Source organism: Haliotis rufescens, unplaced genomic scaffold (genome assembly GCF_023055435.1).
Source record: "Haliotis rufescens isolate VD_foot unplaced genomic scaffold, xgHalRufe1.0.p SCAF_5, whole genome shotgun sequence".
In the NCBI taxonomy this organism is placed as follows: Eukaryota; Metazoa; Mollusca; class Gastropoda; order Lepetellida; family Haliotidae; genus Haliotis; species Haliotis rufescens.
Window position 1 is genome coordinate 30,649,203 of NW_025964223.1, and position 26,188 is coordinate 30,675,390.

The window sequence follows — 26,188 nt, forward strand, 5'->3', positions numbered from 1 at the left end:
GTCAATACATAACACCTATGTGAGAGAGTATCATTATTCCAATTAGCTTTGCTGCTATAATGAACAATGTCAAAGGTGAAGGCAGAATGTTCCAAAGATCATTGCCCTAACCTACCTGTGGCATCCTTAATGGATTTGAACCATTTCCATGCTAGACTGTGTAGACTATGAATTTACAATTTGCAAAATATTGGACACAATGACCTAAATGCTTCAACCAGAGCTAAGCCTTCCTTTTTTGTTATGCTCTTGTTCTTCCTTGTCAAAATTTACACATAGCATATTTGAGTGTGTTGAATGCCTTATCACATTCAAGGGACCACTGGGACTTTGGTTTCTTCCCTAGGGCCTCCTTTTGCCTCTAGTAATGCATTCAGTGGAAGCACTATGTTAGCGTACATACCGGTACTCTCTGTGGAAGCTTGTGCAGCCTAATAAAGTGTGAACCTACTTTGGCCATCGGGAAGGTTTTAATTGCTTCAATCTTTTTGCCATAAACTTGGAACACCTCCACATGATAAAACATGACCCGGAAATGAAACCTTGTCTGTTGTAAAATTGCATTTGGATGGCTTTAGTGTTAATTTTGACTGTTCGACGTAGTAGCAATCTCATTAAAATCAGACCTTAGTTTTCGCTACTGCCAAACAAAGATCTGAGGACATCCCATTACGGGTCACGTCAGAATGACCTTTCGCATACTTTGACCGACCAATGAAATGACTGACAAGAAATCGACATAAGCCAAATCAGAAGACAGCTTTCTCGAGCTTTACAACACCAGTTTCAAACTGGTGACTACACTTAGAAACATATTTTAACATATTCTCGATTAAAATGTTTAAAACTGATCAAAAGAACTTTCTTGAATGGCTTATAGATTGCCTAGATTGTATGGATATAATCATAAAACCCGTAACTGTCATTCGGAATACCTTCTGTTAAATATTTCGAGGTTGCATGATTAGAAAACATATTCCGACTGTCACTTTCATGATCTGGTAAGAGACGCTATGATTGGTTGGATGAAAGGTCGTTCTGACGTGGTGATCCGTAATGGGATGTCCTCAGATTTGTTTAGCGGTAGCGAGAACTAAGATCTGATTTTAATGAGATTGAGGTAGTAGAATACTTGCTTCAATGCTTCAATTGTTTGAGATGCTCTTCAAAGTTTTTTGCTGTAAATTATCATCAATGATAATCAGTGCAACCTTGAAAAGAAGCTTTCATAACAGTTTGCTCACGAGCTGCTGAAAAGAAAGTGGGGAGTTTGACAAATCTTGGGGCAAATGTTTTAACTGATAAAGGCCTTCATTGGTGACAACAGCAGTTGTATGCTTTGAATTTTCCTGTTTTGGAACATGGGAAAAAACATTAGTAAGGTCTGAATGGAGAAAATCTTAGCTTGGGCATTCAACTTTCTGTAGTCACAAACAAATCTATATGAGCCATCACATTTCTTGACTAGGATGATGTACCTGAATAAATAGAATTAAACACCTCAATCAAATCATACTTTAGAAAATAGTCTACAAGTTCTTCAGTGTCTTTTGAAGATGAGGAGATTAGCGATAGGGTCTATACTTAACGGGTGGGTGGTTGCCAGTATCAATAATATGTTGGTGCATTTTAGTCTTTTCTAAATCTATCAGACCTATTGAGAACATGTCTCTGTTTTGTTACAAAATCTAAGTAGTCTGTGTTGTTGGTCTGGAGTCAGTCGTGTATTGGTCAAATCAAATCCTAATTCTTGTGCAATCTTGACATAATCGTTGGTGTCACTGTCAATCTTCCCATCTCAAAAAAGTCAAAGACATATACTAGTTTAGTAGGCTGGGGTGCATTGTATGGAGAAAAAATACACCAGTGGATCCATAGGGGGGTGCATAGGATGCACATCCCCCCTTTTATTCAGACACCTTACAAGTTAATTGGGACTTGAGTATTATATGCAACTTCTTTTCAAAATCCTGGTTCCATCACTGGCACAGGTGGTAGATGGTCAATACTGGAAAGAAAAGCTATTTGGATGGCATAGCAGGCATTTACTCTAGCACATGACTTCAGAGGAAAACAAACTGATCTTGTGTCTGATGACACCACTACTGTATCTCCATGAAAAGGGCGGATCAAGATATGAAGTCTGCAATGAACTTGAAAGAGAAAACAAGATCTGGTGTAAAGAACATTATTATATAAAATGTGGTTATCACTTTCTCACATTGCAGGAGAACACAACTCAAAGGTCCTTGGACACAAAAATGTTTGGTGAGACCATTTCTCATCTTAAAATCAACTCAAATATTGTTATGTTTGCATCTCATCTCAATAGAAACATAAATGAATTTGTCAGTTGGCGACCAGAGCCAGAAGCAATAGCAGTTGATGCACTCCACCAGTCAGGAGTTCAGATTTGATATACTTAATGATTTCTGCCATTTTGCCTTATGTCTAGATGTTTACAAAAGATTGAATCTGATCAAGCTACAGTAATCTTTATTACTCCACTATGGGCGATTCAAGCTAAGGAATAGGAGATAGAATCAAACTCAAACATCAGCTTACAGGTAAATTATCAGATAATAAGGAAAGAGTGGTCTGCTAGTAGGTGTGACCTAGTGTGTTTGGCTTATAAAACATAAATGCAAAAATATTTGCTGGGTTTGTTGAACAAATGTCATGGAAGTAATGGAGTATCTGACTTTCAGAAAATAGAAAGTGTTGGATTACCATATGGGGTAATCTGCCACTAATTACTTTAACTGTCCGCTGCCTGTACATACAAGGTTTACATGCAACAATTGATAAAATTTAATCACAACAAATTTCTTAAAATATCTATTCTTTTCATTTTGGGTGGCCTGATTGTCTAAGGTGCTGTAATTCGCAATGCAGAGTTTCCCCCCTTGGGTATGCCAGAAACCTATTATCATGGGTTTGAATCCTGGTTCACCCTATTTCTGCTTTTTTGATGGTCAACACCATACCAGTGCTCGTGGGTTTCACCAAAGTGGTAAACGTCTGAGATCTGCATCACTTCAGGCTTTCCTCCCATATTAAGCCGACATGCAGTGATATAACTGTAATACTGTTAGAAGCGGCGTTAAACCCAACTCACTCATTCTTTTCAATCTAAGTTATGTAAAAAATATATGTATGAACTTCAGTGTCAAATTCTAAACAACAAAACAGTGAATGCAAAACTAGCAGAAAATCTTAATAACAATGTTGTAAGCACTTCTGGTTGACTGACCTTGACCTTCATAGGAAAAACTCTCAACTTCGAACTGCATAGACCTTGACAATTGGCACATGAAAAGTGTTGATTCAATTATTTAGAGTCTATCATAAGTGATTAGAAAACACTTTGCTGTTTCATGAACTAATCTGAAATTTCTTGAAATTTGGACCATGTTTCATAATTTGTGCTTTAGTAACCTTGAACTCATACAGAGGTCAGTATCTGTGATCATGGGCCTGTCTTTCATCAAATTCCATTCATAAATACTCAAGTTGTAGAGTAGATGTAGTTTTATACTTCCACTTACTGACACATACTGAGTGCCATCCAGTCATACATCAGAGCCTGTCCCCAGAGTAAATAGGAGGTATATCTGGTATAGCGCAGCTAATGGCTGTCATAACCATGTGATTGAGAAAATCAATTGAGGCAATTAGACAAACACATTAAACAGCCCCTACTAAATTCAGAATTTATCAAAGCAACTAGAGAACAGGGATAGTTTCAAATGCATTTTACTTGACATTATATACAGTCTTCAATCTAAAATGTGTTGTAAGCTGATCAATACAACAAATTTGGTCAAAATGCACAGATATATGTTCAAGATTCTGTGTGATCATTGACCCTACAAGCTTTGCCCAATTTGCTACTGATTGAATTTGACTTGTTCCAAATATAGAACGCTAAAAGTACCAAATAGGTGAAATCCACAACATTTGTCAATGTTTTCATTCCCAACACAGGCTCAAAACCAGCTTGAGTCACTGTCATCTGACCTCTGACTTTGTTAATATTAACAGGTTTGACTGGTTACTGAACTTGACATGTCTTTACATGTTGAGTGAAGATAAATACGAGTTACATAAATCAGAACACACAAATAACTATGTTGATATCTCCAATAAACTGTCTATGTAGAGTTGTAGTATGCCACAGGAGACAAATTTCAACACTTTCTACTTCTTAAACATACACACCTCACAGCTGTCTTGATCTACTTCTGGAACATAAATGAAGACAGCCTGTAGAACAGGGCAGTCTGGTTCTGATCAGATTACAACCTACCTGAAGGCATTTGCTGCATTAAACAAAAGCTCAAAGTCTGGTGTTGTTTTTGACAGTGCTAATCTGTAGCGGACCTCTGCTTCTATGTGACGGCCAGTCTCTGTCAGGAACTGGGCTGAAACACATAGCATGCAGTACAGGCTACTGTGTCATCTTGTTACATATAATAAACACGGATGTACGAGGAACTGCTGATTTTGCACCTAGTCCAAAATGTGTTCACAGGTTTTCTTTTATAAATTGAACATGCTCAATGTTGGAAAACCAGAGTACCACACATGCAGGAGCTCATCTGTATTTAGTGATAAAGCATTTTAGGGTTGAACATGCAATATATACACTATACATGGACACTTTACACACTACATGAACATTATATACATTACATGGACACTATACACATTAAATGAACAATGTATACACTACATACACACTACATGAACATTATATACATTACATGGACACTATACACATTACATGAACAATGTATACACTACATGGACACTTTACACACTACATGAACAATAGATACACTACATGACACTTAGGATTAGGATTAATTCAGACCTTTCAAATACTGTACGGCCAAACATGTAGTAGAAAAGATGTTTTACAAGCAGATAATTTCCTTGATAAATGTTGGCTTCATCTATCACAAAATAGTCTCTGGGAACTTGGTGTCACAGCAGTAATCTTCTGGTTGGCTGGTGCTGAAAGAGTTAAACGTTGCCCATGCTGCCAAAATAGCAGCGTCTTTCAAGCATTTCCACCCATGACATGAATATTGTTATATTGGCATTTGTGCACAAGCTAAGATAAATTATTTTCATACCTACCTTACTTTTTAGGGCAAAATTCAAGTAAAAAAATGTGAGAGGCTTTTTTTATTTTTAAATTGCCCTGCCTCACGTTTGAAATGAGTTTGAAATCCGTAAACCAAGAAATAAAAAAAAGTGTCGCCATACATGAACAAAATATACACTACATGGACACTTTACACACTACATGAACAATAGATACACTACATGACACTTTACACGCTACATGAACAATATATACACTATACATTGACACATTACATGAACAATATATACACTCCATACACACTTTACACACATGAACAATATATACACTCCATGACACTTTACACACTACATGAATAAAATATACACTATACATGGACACTTTACACACCACATGAACAATATATACACTATACATGCATACTTTACACACTACATGAACAATATATACACTCCTTGACACTTTACACACTACATGAACAATATATACACTACATGGACACTTTACACACTACATGCACAATATATACACTATACAAGGACACTTTACACACTACATGAACGATATATACACTATACAATGACACTTTACACACTACATGAACAGTATATACACTATACATGGACACTTTACACACAACATGAACAATATATAAACTCCATGATACTTTACACACTACATGAACAATATATACACTATACATGCACACTTTACACACTACATGAACAATATATACAGAACATGACACTTTACACACTACATGAACAATATATACACAATACAAGGACACTTTACACACTACATGAACAATATATACACTCCATGACACTATACACACTACATGAACAATATATACAGAACATGACACTTTACACACTACATGAACAATATATACACTATACAAGGACACTTTACACACTACGTGAACAATATATACACTATACATGGACACTTTACACACAACATGAACAATATATAAACTCCATGACACTTTACACACTACATGAACAATATATACACTACACATGGACACTTTACACACTACATGAACAATATATACACTATACAAGGACACTTTACACAATACATGAACAATATATACACTATACATGTACACTTTACACACCACATGAACAATATATACAGAACATGACACTTAACACACCACATGAACAATATATACACTATACATGGACACAATACACACTAAATAAACAATATATACACTACATGACACTTCACACACTACATGAACAGTATATACACCAAAAAGGGACACTTAACACACTACATGAACAATATATACACTCCATGACACTTTACACACTACATGAACAATATATACACTCCATGACACTTTACACACTACATGAACAATATATACACTATACATGGACACTTTACACACTACATGAACAATATATACAGAACATGACACTTTACACACTACATGGAGAGTATATACACTATACAAGGACACTTTACACACTACATGAACAGTATATACACTATACAAGGACACTTTACACTACATGAACAATATATACACTCCATGACACTTTACACACTACATGAACAATATATACACTATACAAGGACACTTTACACACTATATGAACAGTATTTACACTATACATGGACACTTTACACACTACATGAACAATATATACACTATACATGGACACTTTACACACTACATGAACAATATATACACTACATGACACTTTACACACTACATGAACAATAGTAGTATAGGTAATGATGGTTCTGGACCACTTCCACTGGAGCCAGATTTATATACCTATACCACCACTACAGATGGAAATTTTTATGTCAAAACGATGATGCGATTCAACGATCGTCATGAGATTAAGTTAAATTGGCTCTAGGTCACCCCTACCTGGAGTCAATCAATGATACCATAGAGGGAATTTTTAGTACAAAAACGATGAGACTAAACTAAATTGTAATGAAAATATTCTCTATTATTTTTACTCATACGTATACAATTTTTGGAACAAAGTGATATTCAACATTTTTACTAAGTTCTTCATTCATTTTACTAGGAGACCAGACTCTATATTCTTCTTGGTAATTGGAAAGAAACAATTGATGACCGTATTTGGTTGGTTTGATATCACTGATATAATATATACCGTGTGGTAATTCTCGCCATTTGATAATTTTGTCCCTGAGCATAAATGCTTTGATAGCTTTTTCGAGTTCTTCCTTTCTTGGTTTGTAATTCTCCATTATTATATATTTATGTAAGCATTCGTTTAAATGTGATCCAACGATAGGAATTTTTAATCTCCAACAAGTTCTTTGGTTTTGGCATGGAATAATTGACACGCTTGTTGTCTCCCCTGTTCTATGAACTTTTTTTTCTCGTCTTCGCTAATACCACTGGTCTTACGAGAATTTGATCGAATCTCCTGCTTCATTGCGTTGCATTTGGTGAGTTCTGACAAAACTAAACGAAACTCCTCCTCGGATATCTTACAATCAGCCATTGCTGTTGAAATATGATCCTCAATGCTGTTCAACTTTGCTTCGGCGAGTATCTGAATATTATCATGTTTTAATGCTTTCTTTTGGAACTTACAAGGAATGAATTTTATCGCTATTCCTGCCAGTCCAGAGACTCCAGCCGCTACTTCCATGCCAAGTACGATAGGCGCGGCGATTATAGTTGATAATAAACCAACACCGGTTACACTGAGTCCCATGCTAGCTGTTACAATCGCGGTGTCAACTCCGTCGAGAGCATTCACGGCTTTGCGGTACTTTTTATACAATCAAAGTCTCAACTCCTTCTCATTCTCTATTATTTGATGTAATCAAAATTCATCAACAGTATCCATCTTTTCAGATGCCTCATCGAGTGCCGGATATAAACTCATAGTGTATATTATTATATCATATAATAGTCTTTAATTGGTCTTGCTTCAATGTTTTGAGAGTATACATCAACCTTATTAAATGTATATTATATGGCATGAATATCTTAGTAAGAGAAATGCTATCACTTTCAATAATTTGGACTCCCTCAAGGGTTGCAACGTGATACTCCCATATAAATAATACTGCAACGTTGACATCGGTGTTTCTTAAGCAGTTTAATTGATAGACCTGGTAATATTTCGAAGGCATCTTCTGGTGCATCTCCAAACAAGACTTCAATAATAAGTGTAGAAAGATCAGGTATTGCACTCAAGTTATCTTTAATATCATTGAATTCAGTAACCAAATTTAAACTAACATTTTTTGATGACGGACGACTCAATAACATATGACCTGGGTTTTCTGGCAGGGGAGAGACAAACACACTTTTTTATTTTGATGGGATATAAGCCGCGAGTACGATGCCACTATTTATTATCTTAATTAAATTATGTGCCTTACCCATCATCACATATGGTGGGTTAATGACGATATCCAGTAGCCACTCGATTTTTTGTTCGATCATAGTCCATTTATTATCATCGTTGCGAGTAAGATTGTACGAAGTGTTTTTATTGAGTCTACTAAAGTCGACATCGCTTAAATCTCCTAGATTAACTGTGAATGGAACTTCTTTCCACTTGTATACATTATCTTGTAAGTGTAAAGCGTATAACTTGCCATCGATACCAGGTTTACCGAATCCTGTGTCTCCGAGATCGGAAAGCGCAATTGTATTACATTGTCTAAGATTATGCGTTCCAGGGCCTAATGAATTAACCATTATTTATAATATGGAGTGTTACACTCAAGTATCCTATATGTACAGGTTGATGTTTTACATCTAATACAGAAATTTTGAGGTCTGAAATAATACCCCGCTTTAATTTTTTAGATTGTAATGTTGAGAAAGATAGTATGAAGCAGTTGAATAGACTGACCATTTGTTATTCCCGGGAGTGTGACATACATATTAAATATACAATGAAACTACATCATAACTTAAATATGAAATCAACTTACATTACTAATCAGTCGATTTTAGTAAGTGCCTCTGGTGCTATTTTTTTTGTTAAATTCCCTGATATCTTTGAAAAATACAGGGTCACAGCAACTAGTGATAAAATGGTGAACGATTGGTTTCACAATCCGATGCAATTTTGGCAGAACCAGTTAAACTTTGCCATATGGTGTGCCACAACAGGATGTGGTGTATCTCTTAATGCCCCCGGATTTGAACTAAATAAGTCTGTTTTATCATTTCACGTGTACTATCAGATTAGACGTATACTTAAAGAAATTAGTGCTCCATTACCACAGGATCGAGCATTGAATTCCACAAATAATCTATACAATAGGTTCGCGTATGAGCGTATTTGTCATGAATTTGGTATTTCTACTAGTAAAGATTGGTGTATTAAAGGACTTAACCATGGTCTAGGTGTTCCATGCAATGGACAAATAACTGTTAAAGAAGAAAGTGATGATTTAGTTGAAGAAATTCACCAAAAAACATTCAATCCATTTAGGTTGTTACAGACAAACAAACTTTATGTAAGAATACATGATCTTTATTTAAAAACACATAATTGGTATCACGGCTGGGAACTTTCGAGTAACGATTGGAGAGGAGATATTATGAGTTTTAAGAGTGGTTTAATTTATATTGTTACAAAATTTGTACAACTGAACGATACTGCAAACGCTTGGAATGAATTTCTTAATGATAAAAAACAGAAAATAAATTTACTAACCCAGGAGTTGTAAGAGTTAATGAATCAATAAGAACTTATGTATGGGAAATTCTTGGTGCCCAATCGCAAACACGAACGGGAATAATTGGTTCTGGGATGGCGCTTGATGCGCAAAAACAGTTTGTCGCAAACGTAGAGGATGCTATTAATTCACCAGTTGACATACCATCTTCTATAAAGCGTTATCAAGATGTATTACAGTACGCTCAATCCAAAGTAGACTACGTTTATGCGCCAGGACTATACATGTCTCCGAGTAATATGGAACTTAAGATCGGTCAAGTGATTAGTTATAATAATAAAGTTGTTGTTGCTACCGATCAACAAAACCCAGGTATAAATTCAGATATTAACACCGAATTAATAACGCAAACAAACACAGGCGAAATGGGAAAAGTAAAGCCACAGACACCACAACAACCATCTACTGACGCACAACCACAAGTGCCACCACTTATTGCAGCTAAAAATCAACAACATATCGATGAAAAAACAGCGCTTATAGTAGGTGGAGTTGCGGCTGGTTTACTCAACATTTGGATGAATAGTTCTTAATGAACTGATTTGGATAAATAGTCTTTAGCGGAAATGTACAACAGCCCGGCAATTGCTATGATCAGTGCCTACAAGTTTTGACTAAGCCAAGTGGTGGTCTTAGCTAATAAATTCAAGAGCCAGGAAACAATACTCCTTTTTTTTCCTAGAAGTGAAGACAAGGCTTTCCCAGTGCTTCTCCTAATACTTTTAAATACTTTTTTATCCATTCTTTTACACCATTTTTATTACTCGGTGGTGTGTCACCTCCTGTACCACCACCACCGGTTAACGGGAAAGTCAAAGTCGATATAATAAATCCCAATGCAGTTAAAATACTGGCAATGGTTATCCCCTGTTCTCTGAACAATGTTTTAATTTTATCAGCCAGTGTAGTATCATCGTTGAGGACTTGATCGACAGTTTCTCGAATTCGACTGATTTGTGAACGAAGTGCCTTTCTATTACTGGAAGCCGCTTCAAGGCAGGCCGATCTTTCGTCTTCGTCTTTCGCCATCTTTCTGCAACGCAGCGTCTACTGAATTCATCGTCCGCCTGTTCAAGTTTTGTTTTCTCATAAGCTATATGTTTGTCGAGTTCTCCCCGCATTGTTTGCATTGCCTTGTCAAGACCTCGTAAATCCCTAATACTGTACTCCGAGTATGGTGATACCTGGAACGTGGAATTATCGTAGTAGGTATCCAAGATTTCTCCGAGTCCGTCTGAGGCCAACTTCGAGCTTTCTTCCAAATTATCTATGTTACCAAGTTCAGTACGCACAGTCTGAAGAACCTTAGTAGTCTTCGCAGAAAGTTTTTCTCGTGAGTAGTCTACAAAACCTAATTCATTACGAACAGTGTTGATGCCGTGTTTACTGGCTATCGTAGACAAGGCCAGGGGCTTACGAGTACGAGAATGCATAAGATCAATATCCGGAGAGCCAGGCAGTCTCAATATTCCTTTACTATCTATCGTAAACTTTGAATAGTCACGACCTATTGGGCTTTCTTTTAGGGCATCGTAATAATCATTTACAGTTGATTGTAAAAGTTCATCGTTAAGATTCATAAAGATGGTTTCATCAGTACCGTCTTCGATTGTACTCGGATTATCAAAGTAATCTAGATTAAAATCATCCATTTTTATATTAAACGTAAGGTTACATAATTTCAATATAACAATGTCGTCGCAATCAGACACAAGTTAAATCCACAACATAGACTTTGGGATCCATTAGGAGTCAAAGATATTCGTCAGTCTATAACTAATAACCCAAGTACAATTGATCAGAATCAAACGCTTCTGGTTCGCTTTCCTAATCTCGGCGCACATGATGTGTTAGTTCCTGGAACTACATGACTATCATTTATGATTAGTTTGAATTCTACCGACGCTAGCAGAGAGCCCTTTCAGAATATAGGTCGTGCGATTGTTAAGAAAATTAGCGGTAATGAAGTTTTTAGTATTGACGACAGCGATGTATATTTCTGTTACATGGATCTCTGGAGAACGGCTAAAGAACGGGAAAACTTACAGTACCAAGGTATTTGTAATCAGAACACATTCAGACTGTGTGTGGGTGCTGATAGTGGTCCTAATACCGTTGTAGGAGACAAGGCCGTTGCTGATGCATTAGGTAACCGATTCTATATTCCGCTAAACTTTGAATTACTAGATAGTCACATGCCCTTTTATCAAGCATCCCAAGGCGATAGGTTAGAATACGAACTCACTTTTAATGACTACAGCAGAGTAATCAAAGCTACTGAAGATCCTAGTAGCTATTCTATTGAAAATATCTCACTGGAGTATGATATGATAACAGATCCTGAATTAGCCAGACAAATTCGTAACCAGTATACCGGAAGTTTAGCCATTTTTTACGATCGCGTGCTTCGACACCGAAAGATCACTATGAACAAAAGAGATACGACGTGGAATACCAATCTAAACGTTCCCGCTAGATCGTTGAAGGGTATTTTAATGTTGTTCGAGGACCCTTCTGAAGCATTTGCAAGAGATACGAGGCATTTACAATCCCAAGACTACAAAAGTAGAATTGACTATCGAGGGCATGCCTAATCAACTATATAGTCAAGGCATGCGAGCATATCAACAGTGGGATGAGATTGAAAAACTCCCTTCTATAAAACAAAGCCCAGAAGTTAACACGGTTGTGAAAGATCTGTCTCTCGGGGACGTATCGATGGCTGAATTCCTTACCACGAAGTATGCGCTGTGGCTCGATATGCGAACAACGCACGATGACCAACTACACGGCAGTGGGTGGAGAATACAAAATGCCAGCGAGGGTGTTACTATACAGATAACGAAGCAGCAGGAAGCGGCTGGTAAATTAAACATATATTTGTACGTGATTATGGAAGCGCAACTTAATTTACAGAATGGACGATTCGTGCAAGCGATCTATTAATAATCTTTTACCTAAAGAACCACACTGCGCTATCATCTGCGGGCAAACGGGTTGCGGAAAAACAGCTTTTATTCTAGATATTTTACAAAGTCATTATCGGGATGTTTTCGATCATATTATTATTCTGTGCCCGACTATAAGCGTTAATAAAACATACCTATTGAGAGATTGGGTAATGAATGATCCCGGGGTGTACAGAGTTGATCCGGGCGATCGTTTACAAGACTGTTTACGAGTATGTCATGAAAAATACAAAGGAGAATCAACCCTTTTCATAATAGACGACTGCAGTGCGAGTAAAGTACTCACCAAAAAGAAAGATATGCTTTCATATTTAGCATTCTCCGGAAGACATATGGAACATAGCGTTTGGGTACTTACTCAAAAGTACAACTCTGTCCTGAAAGATCTCAGAGAGCAGACCAAATGGGTTTTTTCATTGCAAAGACCGAGATTCATTTGAGGAATGTCTACGCGAAAAAGATGTTATTTATACCAAGCTTGAACGAGATATAGTCAGAAAACTGTGAGCAGAAACGAAGCATCGTAAACTCATATTAAAAACTGATCAACCAGCTGCTTATGCAATTGCTTAGCAAAAGTAGCAACTGTTAAGAAAAAATATAGCAAAATTAGCAACTGCTAAGCAAAAATATAGCAACTGCTTAGCAAAAATATAGCAACTGCTGAGCAAATTTTAGCAACTGCTAAGCAAAAATATAGCAAAAATAGCAAAAATACGATACATTGAACGGTTATTATGTAATAATGTGGCTTGAAATCCTCATTCTTTCGCAACAGTTGGATTGGATATGCCATATTTGATTATGTTAGATTGAAATATCTCCCTAGGTATTACATTATGGAATGCGACGAACTTATCGAACAAATGTTCAAAGAACCTGATCAACATGCAGAAGTAGTTACAGATAAATCTTTAGATAAACATAGCCGCAGGAAAATGTTCCCAAAAATCTCCCCAATATTTGGGGGAAAATTATACCACTGAAAAAATTGATAACATGACTGATGAAGAAATTAAAAAACTGTACGCGCGTCTAGACTGGGAGCTACCATGACTAAAACAATTGGTTCGGCTATGTTACCACTAAACACAGTCGTAGCTAGTACGTTTCTTCCTATCCCGGCAGAACATCGTCCGTATTTATGCGAATCTCTCGAGAAAGACCCATTCATCGAACACGCTATAAGTGCAGTAAGCTGTGAGTTTTATCATAGATATGGAATGTGCTTAGCGCCGGTGACCACCGCTTTAATAACAGCTAGGTATTGTCAATTTAAACATAAGTGCTCAAGTGACACCGCTTGTGGAGACGCAACAAGAAGTACAAACCCAGATTGTATCACAGATTGTGCAGACACAATCACAACAAGTGAACGAGGAAATAACCCGGATTGCGAAATCACAACAAGTGAATGAGGAAATACCAGCGATTGCGAAATCACAAGCCAGAGTGACTAAGAATCCTCTTAAAGTTGCAGCTGGTAGAAAGGGTGCGCTAGCGAGGAAGTGAAAAATAATATGCACTATTGAACATAGTCGTCCGATTAAAATTTTGGCTCCCTATACACTAGGAGTTGTTGCTATAGCGGTGGTATGGTTGTTTTATAAGAACGGAGAAGAGAAAATGTCACCCCCGATTACACAACAAGAAGTTCAATTAGAGGTAAGCTCTCATATAATGTAAAAGCATGACTACTCCAGTTACAGACGGTAAAATGTTGGTAAACGCAACGTATCATTCAGCAGTGGTCAGCGGCCTAGCCATTGGCCATGCCCGTATGGCTAAAATGATTACTAAAGCCACACCAACCAAGCTAGATTTTAATGTTTATGATATCGGTTTGATGATTCTTCATATAGGATTAGAAATGGCAACAAAAGATATGCTAATCAAACAAGGGCTTATCCCAGAAGACATAATGAAGTAATTAAACATTTGAATATATTATATTATTGCATAAACTGCATAAGCAAGGACATTCAATTCAAACGTTTAAGGATGTTGAATCTGCCATGCACAAATACTTCCTTGTTTATGGAAAGAAACTTGACCCAATACAGAGACCAACAATAAGTCAGTTTTATACACCGTCAGAGGCTCAGAAAGACCGAGAGATTAAAATTTATAGCTTTGGGATTGTCCACCGTGGCTATTTTTAGCTATGTTCTATTGCGTATCAACCATTAATAATAACCCTGACTGCTAATCTATAAAGGCGCTGACTGGCTCTTCAGCTATGTCACGATGACTGTTGTCTATTCATAGCTACACATAAGCTATGAGCTATAAATAGCGATGACAGCTATGACTCACCAGTGGAGATGTGATTTACCTTTTAGACAAATGATATGATATGTGTATTACCATGAATCTGTGCAGATATACACTCATGGGAAAATCGATTCAATGTCAGAAGCCATGTGTGGGTGTTTACTTTTGGACCCATTCTTATTATATCAGACAGGTTATAAAAATTGTGTTTCTTCTGTATGTGGGATTGGGGTCAAATGTAGTTACTGTTTATGTAAGAGTCACGGTGCTGATAGGGTCAGGAAGCAGATTATTTACGCCAGGAAGAGAGATTACATCAATGAGAGGAATTGGTTTGGGAGAATACATATTTATATATGAAAAACAACCATTTAGACATTTGATTCATTTTGTATATACCATTAAATCACAATGGTTTTGTCAGAGAGTTGAAGGCTTTGGCAAAACAACGTGGTCTACATGGATATTCTCGAATGAGAAAAGCTGAATTGATTGATTTACTCGGTTTGGAATACAACAAACTCCAGACTGTTAGAGAACTCAAAGCTCAAGTCAAAAACAGTGGGCTGAGAGGTTATTCTCGAATGAGAAAAGCTGAATTGATTGCTTTACTAGATAATAATCGATCAGTTGACGATGTTGTTGATAAAAATGAGTTAAAATTTGTACCCACAGCCGGCGTTGGTAAATATCTAAGAGGTTGGAAGATGGATATTAATTCCAACATGGATGTTAATGATGTTAAGCCCATCGTATGGAGCAAAATTAACGAGGAGTTAGATGATTTAAATAGTATAAAAAGCCATAATTAATGTAAAAAACAAAGGCGATGACTGTTTCAGAATAATATCTGCATTGTTCCCCGTAGACAAAAATCCGTATAGGTCTTCTAGTTATCCCCAAAACGATGGACTAAACCTTGATGGTACAGACGAACCTACACCAATCTCACAAATTGATAAGGGGGAAAAGCAAAATAATTTAGCTATAAATGTTTTCGGACATTCTTCTAAAGGAATTGTTGTACATAGGATAAGCTCAGCTCCAGAACATATTCCCAGAATCAATTCATTTCTGATCGAAAAAGATGGTAAATATCATTATACGTGGATAAAGAGTTTAAACAGGCTATTATGAGGTCAAACAAAACATGCAGGAAAGAAATATTTCTGTGAAAGATGTCTACATGGGTACAGCAGACAAGATCTATTAGAAGCGCATAAAGAAGACTGCAGAGGTGTTGGACAGACTGCTATCAGGATCGATATGCCTAAAGAGGGAATTTTTTTTTTAAAATTTGAACATTATTGTAATCAAATGCCAGTACCGTACGTAATTTACGCTGACTTCGAAGTACTTATGAAACCTATAGAAAATACAGTCCGAAGCAATCAAGATAGTTTTACGTATAAAACTCAAGAACATATTCCTTGTGGGTTTGGATATATAGTTGTAAGGGTATGATGGGAAAACAAACCCGCCCGTGATTTACAGAGGTCCCGATGCAGCGGGAAAGTTCCTAGAATATCTTCAAAACGAAGAGAGAATAATCAGGGAAAATTTATCGCGTAAGAAACCCATGTGTATGACAAAGGATGATTGGAGGGCCTATAAGAAGTCAACGGGTTGTCATGTTTGTAATAAACCCCTGAATGGGGAATCCGTAAGAGATCATTGCCACGTCACGGGTAATTATCGGGGAGCCGCGCATAACGAGTGTAACTTGAAACAAAAAATGAATTCTCAAACAATACCCATCCCCGTTGTGTTTAATAACCTTAGAGGACATGATTCTTATCTCATCATGTAAGCTATCTCAAAGACCGACGGCGGCTTAACGTGCATTCCTAACAATATGGAAAAATACGTATCATTCTCGTTGACTAAAACTATACATTATACGGACAAGGATGGGAAAGACAGAATAAAGCAAAGTAATGGACTTAGATTCATAGACTCCGTACAGTTTCTGTTATCTTCCCCAGACAATTTAGCTAATGCGAACAATCCCGATGACTTTGCAATAAAAAATCAATATACTGATCGGTTAACACGGCATTTGGTGCTGAGAAAAGGTGTATATCCTTACGAATATATGGATGATTGGTCAAGATTTGATGAAACTATATTACCACCCCTTGAATCATTCTATAGTAACTTAACAGAATCTAAAATAACCGATGCCGATAATGAACACGCTCTGACGGTGTGGGATAAATTAGGTTGTAAGAATTTAGGTGATTATCACGATCTGTACTTAAAAACCGAGTTACTGTTACTCGCCCATATATTCGAGATATTTAGAAAGACATGTTTAAAACAATACGGCTTGGACCCAGCATGGTACTATTCCAGTCCCGGACTATCGTGGGATGCATTGTTGAAGAAGACCTGTGTAGAACTAAAACTACTCACCAATTACGATATGCACTTGTTTGTTGAGAAAGGATTAAGAGGTGGTATATCGATGGTAGCGAAAAGGTATTCTAAGGCTAATAATAAATTAGTGGAAGGATATGATCCATGTAAACCCGACACGCACATATTATATCTCGACGTCAACAATTTGTACGGATGGGCTATGAGTCAACCTTTACCCACAGGTGGGTTTGAGTGGGTTGATGTGGATGATATCGATGTGAATGATATCCATGAGGTCAATGTGAATAAAGGGTACATACTAGAAGTTGACTTGGAATATCCAAATTCGTTACATAAAGATCATAACAGTTATACGCTAGCTCCTAAAAGATTAATGGTGAATAAAGATTGGATGTCGGAATATCAACACTCCTTGATGGGTAATACAATGTACTAGGTTAGCTAACGTAGAAAAACTCGTACCAAATTCGATGGATAAGACAAAATATATTGTTCACTTCAGAAATCTCCAGTTATATCTATCGTTAGGTATGAAACTAAAGAAAATACACAGAGTTCTAAAGTTTGATCAAAGCCCTATATAAGGTTGAACACAGATTTAAGAAAGATAGCTACCAGCAATTTTGAAAAGAATCTATATAAGCTCATGAATAACTCAGTATTTGGTAAAACTATGGAGAATCTAAGGAAGCGTGTTGATGTTAAATTAGTCAGGTCTAATGAGGAAGAAAGACTCAGGAAACTTATAGCCAGTCCGGCTTATAACAGAAGCAAGATATTTTATAACGACTTAGCCGCGTTGCATATGCTGAAGAGTAATTTAAAATTCAACAGACCGGTTTACGTTGGTATGAGTATTCTTTACTTGTCAAAACACTTAATGTATGACTTTTATTACAACAAACTTAAGAAGCAATACGGTAATAGGTGCAAGTCGTTATGTACCGACACAGATTCTTTGTTTACCCAAAAGATAATCCACTGCACAGCGTAGTAAATAAAAAGGTGTTAGGTGAGATGAAGGATGAATGTGCTGGGACCCCTAGAGCGGGGTATGTCGGATTAAGACCTAAGATGTATTCTATAAAGAAGTCTGATAATGGGGAGATAGGAAAGCTAAGTGCGTTAAGAAGTATGTGGTAAAAAAGCATGTCAAACACGAACAGTATAAAGAAGCATTATTCAATGGTAGAACATTCAAACACAATATGAACTCTTTAAGAAGTGTCAATCACAGGATATATGGATTAAGAATGAACAAGACATCATTATCCCCCTTAGATACAAAGAGATGGATTGATAAGGATGGTGTAACTACCTATGCTTATGGTTATGGTGGTAATACTGTATCGTTGGGAACTATGAGCAACTCTTCTCTTACAAATGCCCTACCCGGTCCATCTTGAAGATAATAAAGAATAGACTCTCCTTCTTTCATAACCAACCGACTAATGTTATATATCTTAAGAGACCGAATCGGATCGGTTGCGCGACGTAGGCCTCCTTCGAGTTGACCGGGCTGGTATAAATATCTTACGCTTACTCTATCCGAAAGTTTTTGTTCTTTGCCTCTCCTCGGTGCTGAAGATTCGGAAGTCACAGATTTCATTTTAATTGCATCGGATGGTTTCTTCCCGATTAATCTCGTTACTTCATTAATCAGCTATAACAGCTGATAATCATGTTACCCATTCGGTTGATCTCAATCGTTCCGATTTCATTTCGATCCCATACTGATAGCCAAACAAACGTTCCGCTAATGTCAAGTTAAATCTTTCAACGATAGCTTGACTACGGTGGGCCTCTTTTTCACCACGCCTGATTTCGACATCGTGCTTTGTTAACAGTTTAGTTACTGATCCCATAAACTTGCAACCAGGATCTACTTGAAATAACTTGGGCCATTTTAGTGGTCCGCGTTTATATATGCGGCTCAGTGCATTAGCTACTTCTTCTGTTGAATCTTTCGAGGTTAATGGTTCGGCCTCCTTGTAGCGACTAGCCACATCCACTACGGTTAAAGCGTATTCATTAGTTTTGCGTCTTACCTTGTCATGGGGGAGAAACAAGAGGTCAGCCTGATGAACTTCATTTGTTGTAAACATATCAAACTTCTTCCTCGGTATATAACGCAGTGCCGATAAGTATATTTGCCACATCGCTTGTTTCTTTAACCAATCCTTGGCCACATCTTTAGATAACTTAGCCGCAGTGGCTAATTTTTGTATTACTCCGATACCTTTCCAATATCCTCGTGGGCTGTAGTAAATTTTAATCAATATTAATTAATATTGATGTTTCTTTTAATACGATCTCATGATGATCGTTGAATCGCATCATCATTTTGACATGAAAAATTCCACCTGCAGTTGCGGTATAGGTATATAAATCTGACTCCAGTGTTCAATTTTTTAATTATACATTAGTTTTCTAGCCTTCCTCGCTAACACACCCTTTTTACCAGCGGCGATTTTCAAAGGATTCTTTGTCACTCTGGCTTGTGATTTCGCAATCGCTGGTATTTCCTCATTCACTTGTTGTGATTGCGCAATCGGGGTTATTTCCTCGTTCACTTGTTGTGGTTGTGTCTCCACAATCTGTTGTGGTGTCACTTGAGTCTCCATTATTATTAAGTGGGCACGTATGTTTAAATTGACAATACCTAGCCATTACCTAGCAGTGGTCACCGGCGCTGAGAACATTCCGTATCTATGATAAAACTCACAGCTTACTGCGCTTATAGCATGTTCAATGAATGGGTCTTTCTCGAGAGATTTGCATAAATACGGGCAGTGTTCTGCCAGGATAGGAAGAAACGTACTAGCTACGACTGTGTATAGTTGTAACAGATAGTATAATTTTCTCCCAAATATTGGGAACATTTTCCACCGGCTACCAAAGCCGCGAGTCTTTCTCTATGTTTATCTAAAGATTTATCTGTAACTACTTCAGCATGTTGATCTGGTTCTTTGAGCAATTGTTCAATAAGTTCATCGCATTCCATAATGTTATACCTAAGGAGATATTTAAGTCTAACATAATTAAATATGGCATATCCAATACAGCCCGTAACAATAAACTGTTGCGAAAGAATGAGGATTTCAAACCACATTATTACAAAATAACCGCTAATGTTCAATTTATCGTATTTTTGCTATTTTTGCTATTTTTGCTATATTTTTGCTATATTTTTGCTTAGCAGTTGCTATATTTTTTGCTAAGAAGTTGCTATATTTGCTTTATTTTTGCTATAATTTTGCTTAGCAGTTGCTATATTTTTGCTAAGCATTTGCATAAGCAGCTGGTTGATCGGTTTTTAATACGAGTTTACAATGCTTCGTTGAAGCTAACAGTTTTCTGACTTTATCTCGTTCGGGCTTGGTATGATTAACATAATTTTCGCGTAGACATTCCTCAAATGAATCTCGGTCTTTGCAATGAAACAGGGCTACCCATTTGGTCTGCTCTCTGAGATCTTTCAGGACAGAGTTGTACTTTTGAGTAAGTACCCAAATGCTATGTTCCATATGTCTTCCGGAGAATGCTAAATATGAAAGCATATCTTTCTTTTTGGTGAGTACTTTACTCACACTGCAGTCGTCTATTATGAAAAGGGTTGATTCTCCTTTGTATTTTTCGTGACATACTCGTAAACAGTCTTGTAAACGATCGCCCGGATCAACTCTGTACACCCCGGGATCATTCATTACCCAATCTCTCGATAGGTATGTTTTATTAACGCTTATAGTCGGGCACAGAATAATAATATGATCGAAAACATCCCGATAATGACTTTGTAAAATATCTAGAATAAAAGCTGTTTTTCCGCAACCCGTTTGCCCGCAGATGATAGCGCAGTGTGGTTCTTTAGGTAAAAGATTATTAATAGATCGCTTGCACGAATCGTCCATTCTGTATATTAAGTTGCGCGTCCATAATCACGTACAAATATATGTTTAATTTACCAGCCGCTTCCTGCTGTTTCGTTATCTGTATAGTAACACCCTCGCTGGCATTTTGTATTCTCCACCCACTGCCGTGTAGTTGGTCATCGTCCGTTGTTCGCATATCGAGCCACAGCGCATACTTCGTGGTAAGGAATTCAGCCAAGGATACATCCCCAAGAGACAGATCTTTCACGACCGCGTTAACTTCTGGGCTTTGTTTTATAGAAGGGAGTTTTTTAATCTCATCCCACTGTTGATATGCTCGCATGCCTTGACTATATAGTTGATAAGGCACGCCTTCGATATTCAATTCTACTTTTGTAGTCTTGGGATTGTAAAACGCCTCGTATCTCTTGCAAATGCTTCAGAAGGGTCCTCGAACAACATTAAAATACCCTTCAGCGATCTAGCGGGAACGTTTAGATTGATATTCCATGTCGTATCTCTTTTGTTCATAGTGATCTTTCGGTGTCGAAGCACGCGATCGTAAAAAATGGCTAAACTTCCGGTATACTGGTAACGAATTTGTCTGGCTAATTCAGGATCTGTTATCATATCATACTCCAGTGAGATATTTTCAATAGAATAGCTACTAGGATCTTCAGTAGCTTTGATTACTTTGCTGTAGTCATTAAAAGTGAGTTTGTATTCTAACCTATTGCCTTGGGATGCTTGATAAAAGGGCGTGTGACTATCTAGTAATTCAAAGTTTAGCGGAATATAGAATCGGTTACCTACTGCATCAGCAACGGCCTTATCTCCTACGACGGTATTATCACCACTATCAGCACCCACATACAGTCTGAATGTGTTCTGATTACAAATACCTTGGTACTGTAAGTTTTCCCGTTCTTTAGCCGTTCTCCAGAGATCCATGTAACAGAAATATACATCGTTGTCGTCAATACTCAAAACTTCATTACCGCTAATTTTCTTAACAATCGCACAACCTATGTTCTGAACAAGCTCTCTGCTAACGTCGGCAGAATTCAAACTAATTGTAAATGATAGTCGTGCAGTTCCCGGAACTAACACATCGTGTATACCGAGATTAGGAAAGCGAACCAGAAGCGTTTGATTCTGATCAATGGTACTCGGGTTATTAGTTATAGTTACAGACTGACGAATTGCTTGGACCCCTAATGGATCACGAAGTCTATGTTGTGGGTTTAACTTGCGTCTGTATTGCAAAGACATTGTTATATTGAAATTATGTAACCTTATGTTTAATATAAAAATGGATGATATTAATCTAGATAACATAACTGATACTAGTACAATCGAAGAGGGTACTGATGAAACCAGCTTTGGTGGCATGAATCTTAAAGATGAACTTTTAAAACCAGCCGTTAATGATTATTACGATGCCTTAAAAGATGATAAAAAATATGTTAGCCCAATTGGTCGTGACTATTCAAAGTTTACGATAGATAGTAAAGGAATATTGCAACTGAGTGGCTCTCCGGGTATTGATCTTATGCATTCTGATACTCGTAAGCCCCTAGCCTTGTCTACGATAGCCAGTAAACACGGCATCAATATTGTTCGTAATGAATTAGGTTTTGTAGACTACTCACGAGAAAAACTTTCCACGAAGACTACTAAGCTTCTTCAGACTGTGCGTACTGAACTCAGTAACATAGATAATTTAGAAGAAAGCTCGAAGCTGGCCTCGGACGGACTCGGAGAAATCTTGGATACCTACTACGATAATTCCACGGCCAGTGTACCATCCTCGGAGTTCAGTATTAGGGAATAACGAGGCCTTGACAAGGCAATGCAAACAATGCGGGGAGAACTCATCAATAATATAGCCAAGGTATCCGAACTCGACAAGCGTATAGCTTATGAGAAAACAAAACTTGAACAGGCGGGCGAAGGATTCAATAGACGCCGCGTTGCTGAAAGATTGCGTAACTTAGAAGACGAAAGATCGGCACGCCTCGAAGCTGCTTCCAGTAATAGAAAGGCACTTCGTTCACAAATCAGTCGAATTCGAGAAACTATCGATATAGTCCTCAACGATGATACAACACTGGCCGATAAAATTAAAACATTGTTCAGAGAACAGGGAATAACCATTGCCAGTATTTTAACCGTATTGGGATTTATTATATCGACTTTGACTCTCGCGTTTACCGGTGGTACAGGCAGTACAGGAGGTGGCACACCGCCTAGTGATAAAAATGGTGTAAAAGAGTGGATAAAAAAGTATTTAAAAGTATTAGGAGAAGCACTGGGAAAGCTCGCTGGGAAAGCTGCGTCTGCACTTCCCGGTATAATAGGGAGTATTGTTTCCTGGCTCTTGAATTTATTAGCTAAGACCACCACTTGGCTTAGTCAAAACTTGTAGGCACTGATCGTAGCAATTGCAGGGCTGTTGTATGTATCCGCAAAAGACTGTTTATCCCATTAAGAACTATTTAACCAAATCATGAGTAAACCAGCCGCAACTCCACCTACTATAAGCGCTGTTTTGTGCCACAAACAACATGAAATGTATTACATAGCAGGAAGTTTTATTATATACAGATATTAACATAAACATTTGGCACAACATGGGGGCTGCCTCGGTTGCCTAAGAGACCCTGGGGTCGAAGTAACCCGGGTTGACACCCTGGGGTCGTGGAGACCCGGGTAAGATAACAATGTCCTGGGGTCTTATGGACCCGGACTGTGTAGCTGTGAGAGGGATATGCCGGTCCTGGGGTCCGATGACCCGGACGATCCCTAGAGTTAAGCTAGTACTGGTCGTGCTGACCGGACAGTACCGAAATAGCGTAAGTTCTTTGGGGGCCACAAGCCTTCCATGCTCTGAATATGGAGTGGCTTATGACGCCCAAACGAGGTTAGCAACCGAGAGCCCCCAAAGAATTAATATAGGTAAATAACATGAATATGGTACTTAGTGATGGTGACACATAGCCTTGTGGGCTTGCCCTAAGGTGGAGTCGGACGTTCTGATATACTTGGCGTAACAGTCCGACGTCCACCTGCCCATAGTCTTAATGAGGTGATCCTCGATGTGCACGGTGGCCGCCGTGGTAGCTGCTCCTATCCGGAATGAGTGCCCGGAGTAGTCGGTGGAGTTGTAGCCAGTCAACGTGAGGACCCTATCTAACCATGACAAAAACACAGTCCTGGATATTGGTAGATAGTCCCGACTGACGAACAGCGGATCCTGGTATGCAGCCCTGCACTGCGTTCTAATGGAATACAGTTTTGACAAGGCCGAGTAGGGACATGTCATAGTGTCAGTAGCGAATAAGGCAATGTGAACGCCTCGTCGGAAGGTATCAGTCTTAGACACTTTTAAGGTTATAACGCATGTTCTTTTATGGTAAGACCACCACTTGGCTTAGTCAAAACTTGTAGGCACTGATCGTAGCAATTGCAGGGCTGTTGTATGTATCCGCTAAAGACTATTTATCCCATTAAGAACTATTTAACCAAATCATGAGTAAACCAGCCGCAACTCCACCTACTATAAGCGCTGTTTTTTCATCGATATGTTGTTGATTTTTAGCTGCAATATGTGGTGGCACTTGTGGTTGTGCGTCAGTAGATGGTTGTTGTGGTGTCTGTGGCTTTACTTTTCCCATTTCGCCTGTGTTTGTTTGCGTTATTAATTTGGTGTTAATATCTGAATTTATACCTGTTTTTTGCTGATCAGAAGCAATAACAATTTTATTATTATAACTAATCACTTATTGATTCAACTCCTGGGTTAGTAAAATTATTTTCTGTTTTATCATTAAGAAATTCATTCCAAGCGTTTGCGGTATCGTTCAGTTGTACAAATTTTGTAACAATATAAGCTAAACCACCCTTAAAACTCATAAGATCTCCTCTTCAATCGTTACTAGAGAGTTCCCAGCCATGATTAAGATTATGCAATCTTACAAAAAGATTAAATGGATCGAAAGGTTGATGAGTTTTTTAACTAATTCACCGCTTTCTTCTTTAACAGTTCTTTTTCCGCTGTACGGAACACCTAGACCATGGTTAAGTCCTTTAATACGCCAATCTTTACTCGTAGAAATATTAAATTCCTGACAAATACGCTCATACGCGAACCTATTGTACGAATTATTTGTAGAATTCCATGCTCGATCCTGCGGTAATGGGGCACTAATTTCTTTAAGTATACGTCTAATCTGATAGTACACGTGAATTGATAAAACAGACTTATTTAGTTCAAATCCGAGGCATTAAGAGATACAGCACATCCTGTTGTGGCACACCATACGGCAAAGTTTAACTGGTTCTGCCAAAATTGCATTGGATTGTGAAACCAATCGTGCACCATTTTATCACTAGTTGCCGTGACCCTATATTTTTCAAAGATATCAGGGAATTCAACCAAAAAATTAGCACCAGAGGCACTTTCTAAAATCGACTGATTAGTAATGTAAGTTGATTTCATATTTAAGTTATGATATAGTATTTTTGTATATTTAATATGTATGTTACACTCCGGGGAATAACAAATGATCAGTCTATTCAACTGCTTCATACTATCGATAACTCGAATGGCCAACTTGAAGTCGCTCTATGTGATGTAACGTATTACCCGCGGTTGACCAATATAAATGCTGCGAGATATAATGATAGATTTATAATTGATAGTGACAATACTAAATTCATTCACATCTTTATATCTGATGGGTATTACAGTGTATGCTCACTCAATGATGAAATGTTTAAGCCTAATGGACTTAGTCTCACACAAAATGAGTCTAATGGGATGCTGATTTATAACACTGAAGAAAAGCTTGTAATTC

General features: G+C 37.7%; 1 protein-coding gene across 3 annotated transcripts in view; it reads right to left on the bottom strand.

Annotated features, from left to right (window-relative positions):
• Positions 1-26,188, bottom strand: part of LOC124118346 (protein O-mannosyl-transferase TMTC2-like) — a 475,717-nt gene that overhangs the window by 55,218 nt on the left and 394,311 nt on the right. For all 3 annotated transcript variants that reach the window (XM_048383557.1, XM_046480439.2, XM_046480438.2), the window contains one exon: positions 4,310-4,424. In XM_048383557.1, the coding sequence (XP_048239514.1) occupies positions 4,310-4,424 (115 nt within the window). The remainder of the gene's footprint in view (positions 1-4,309; positions 4,425-26,188) is intronic.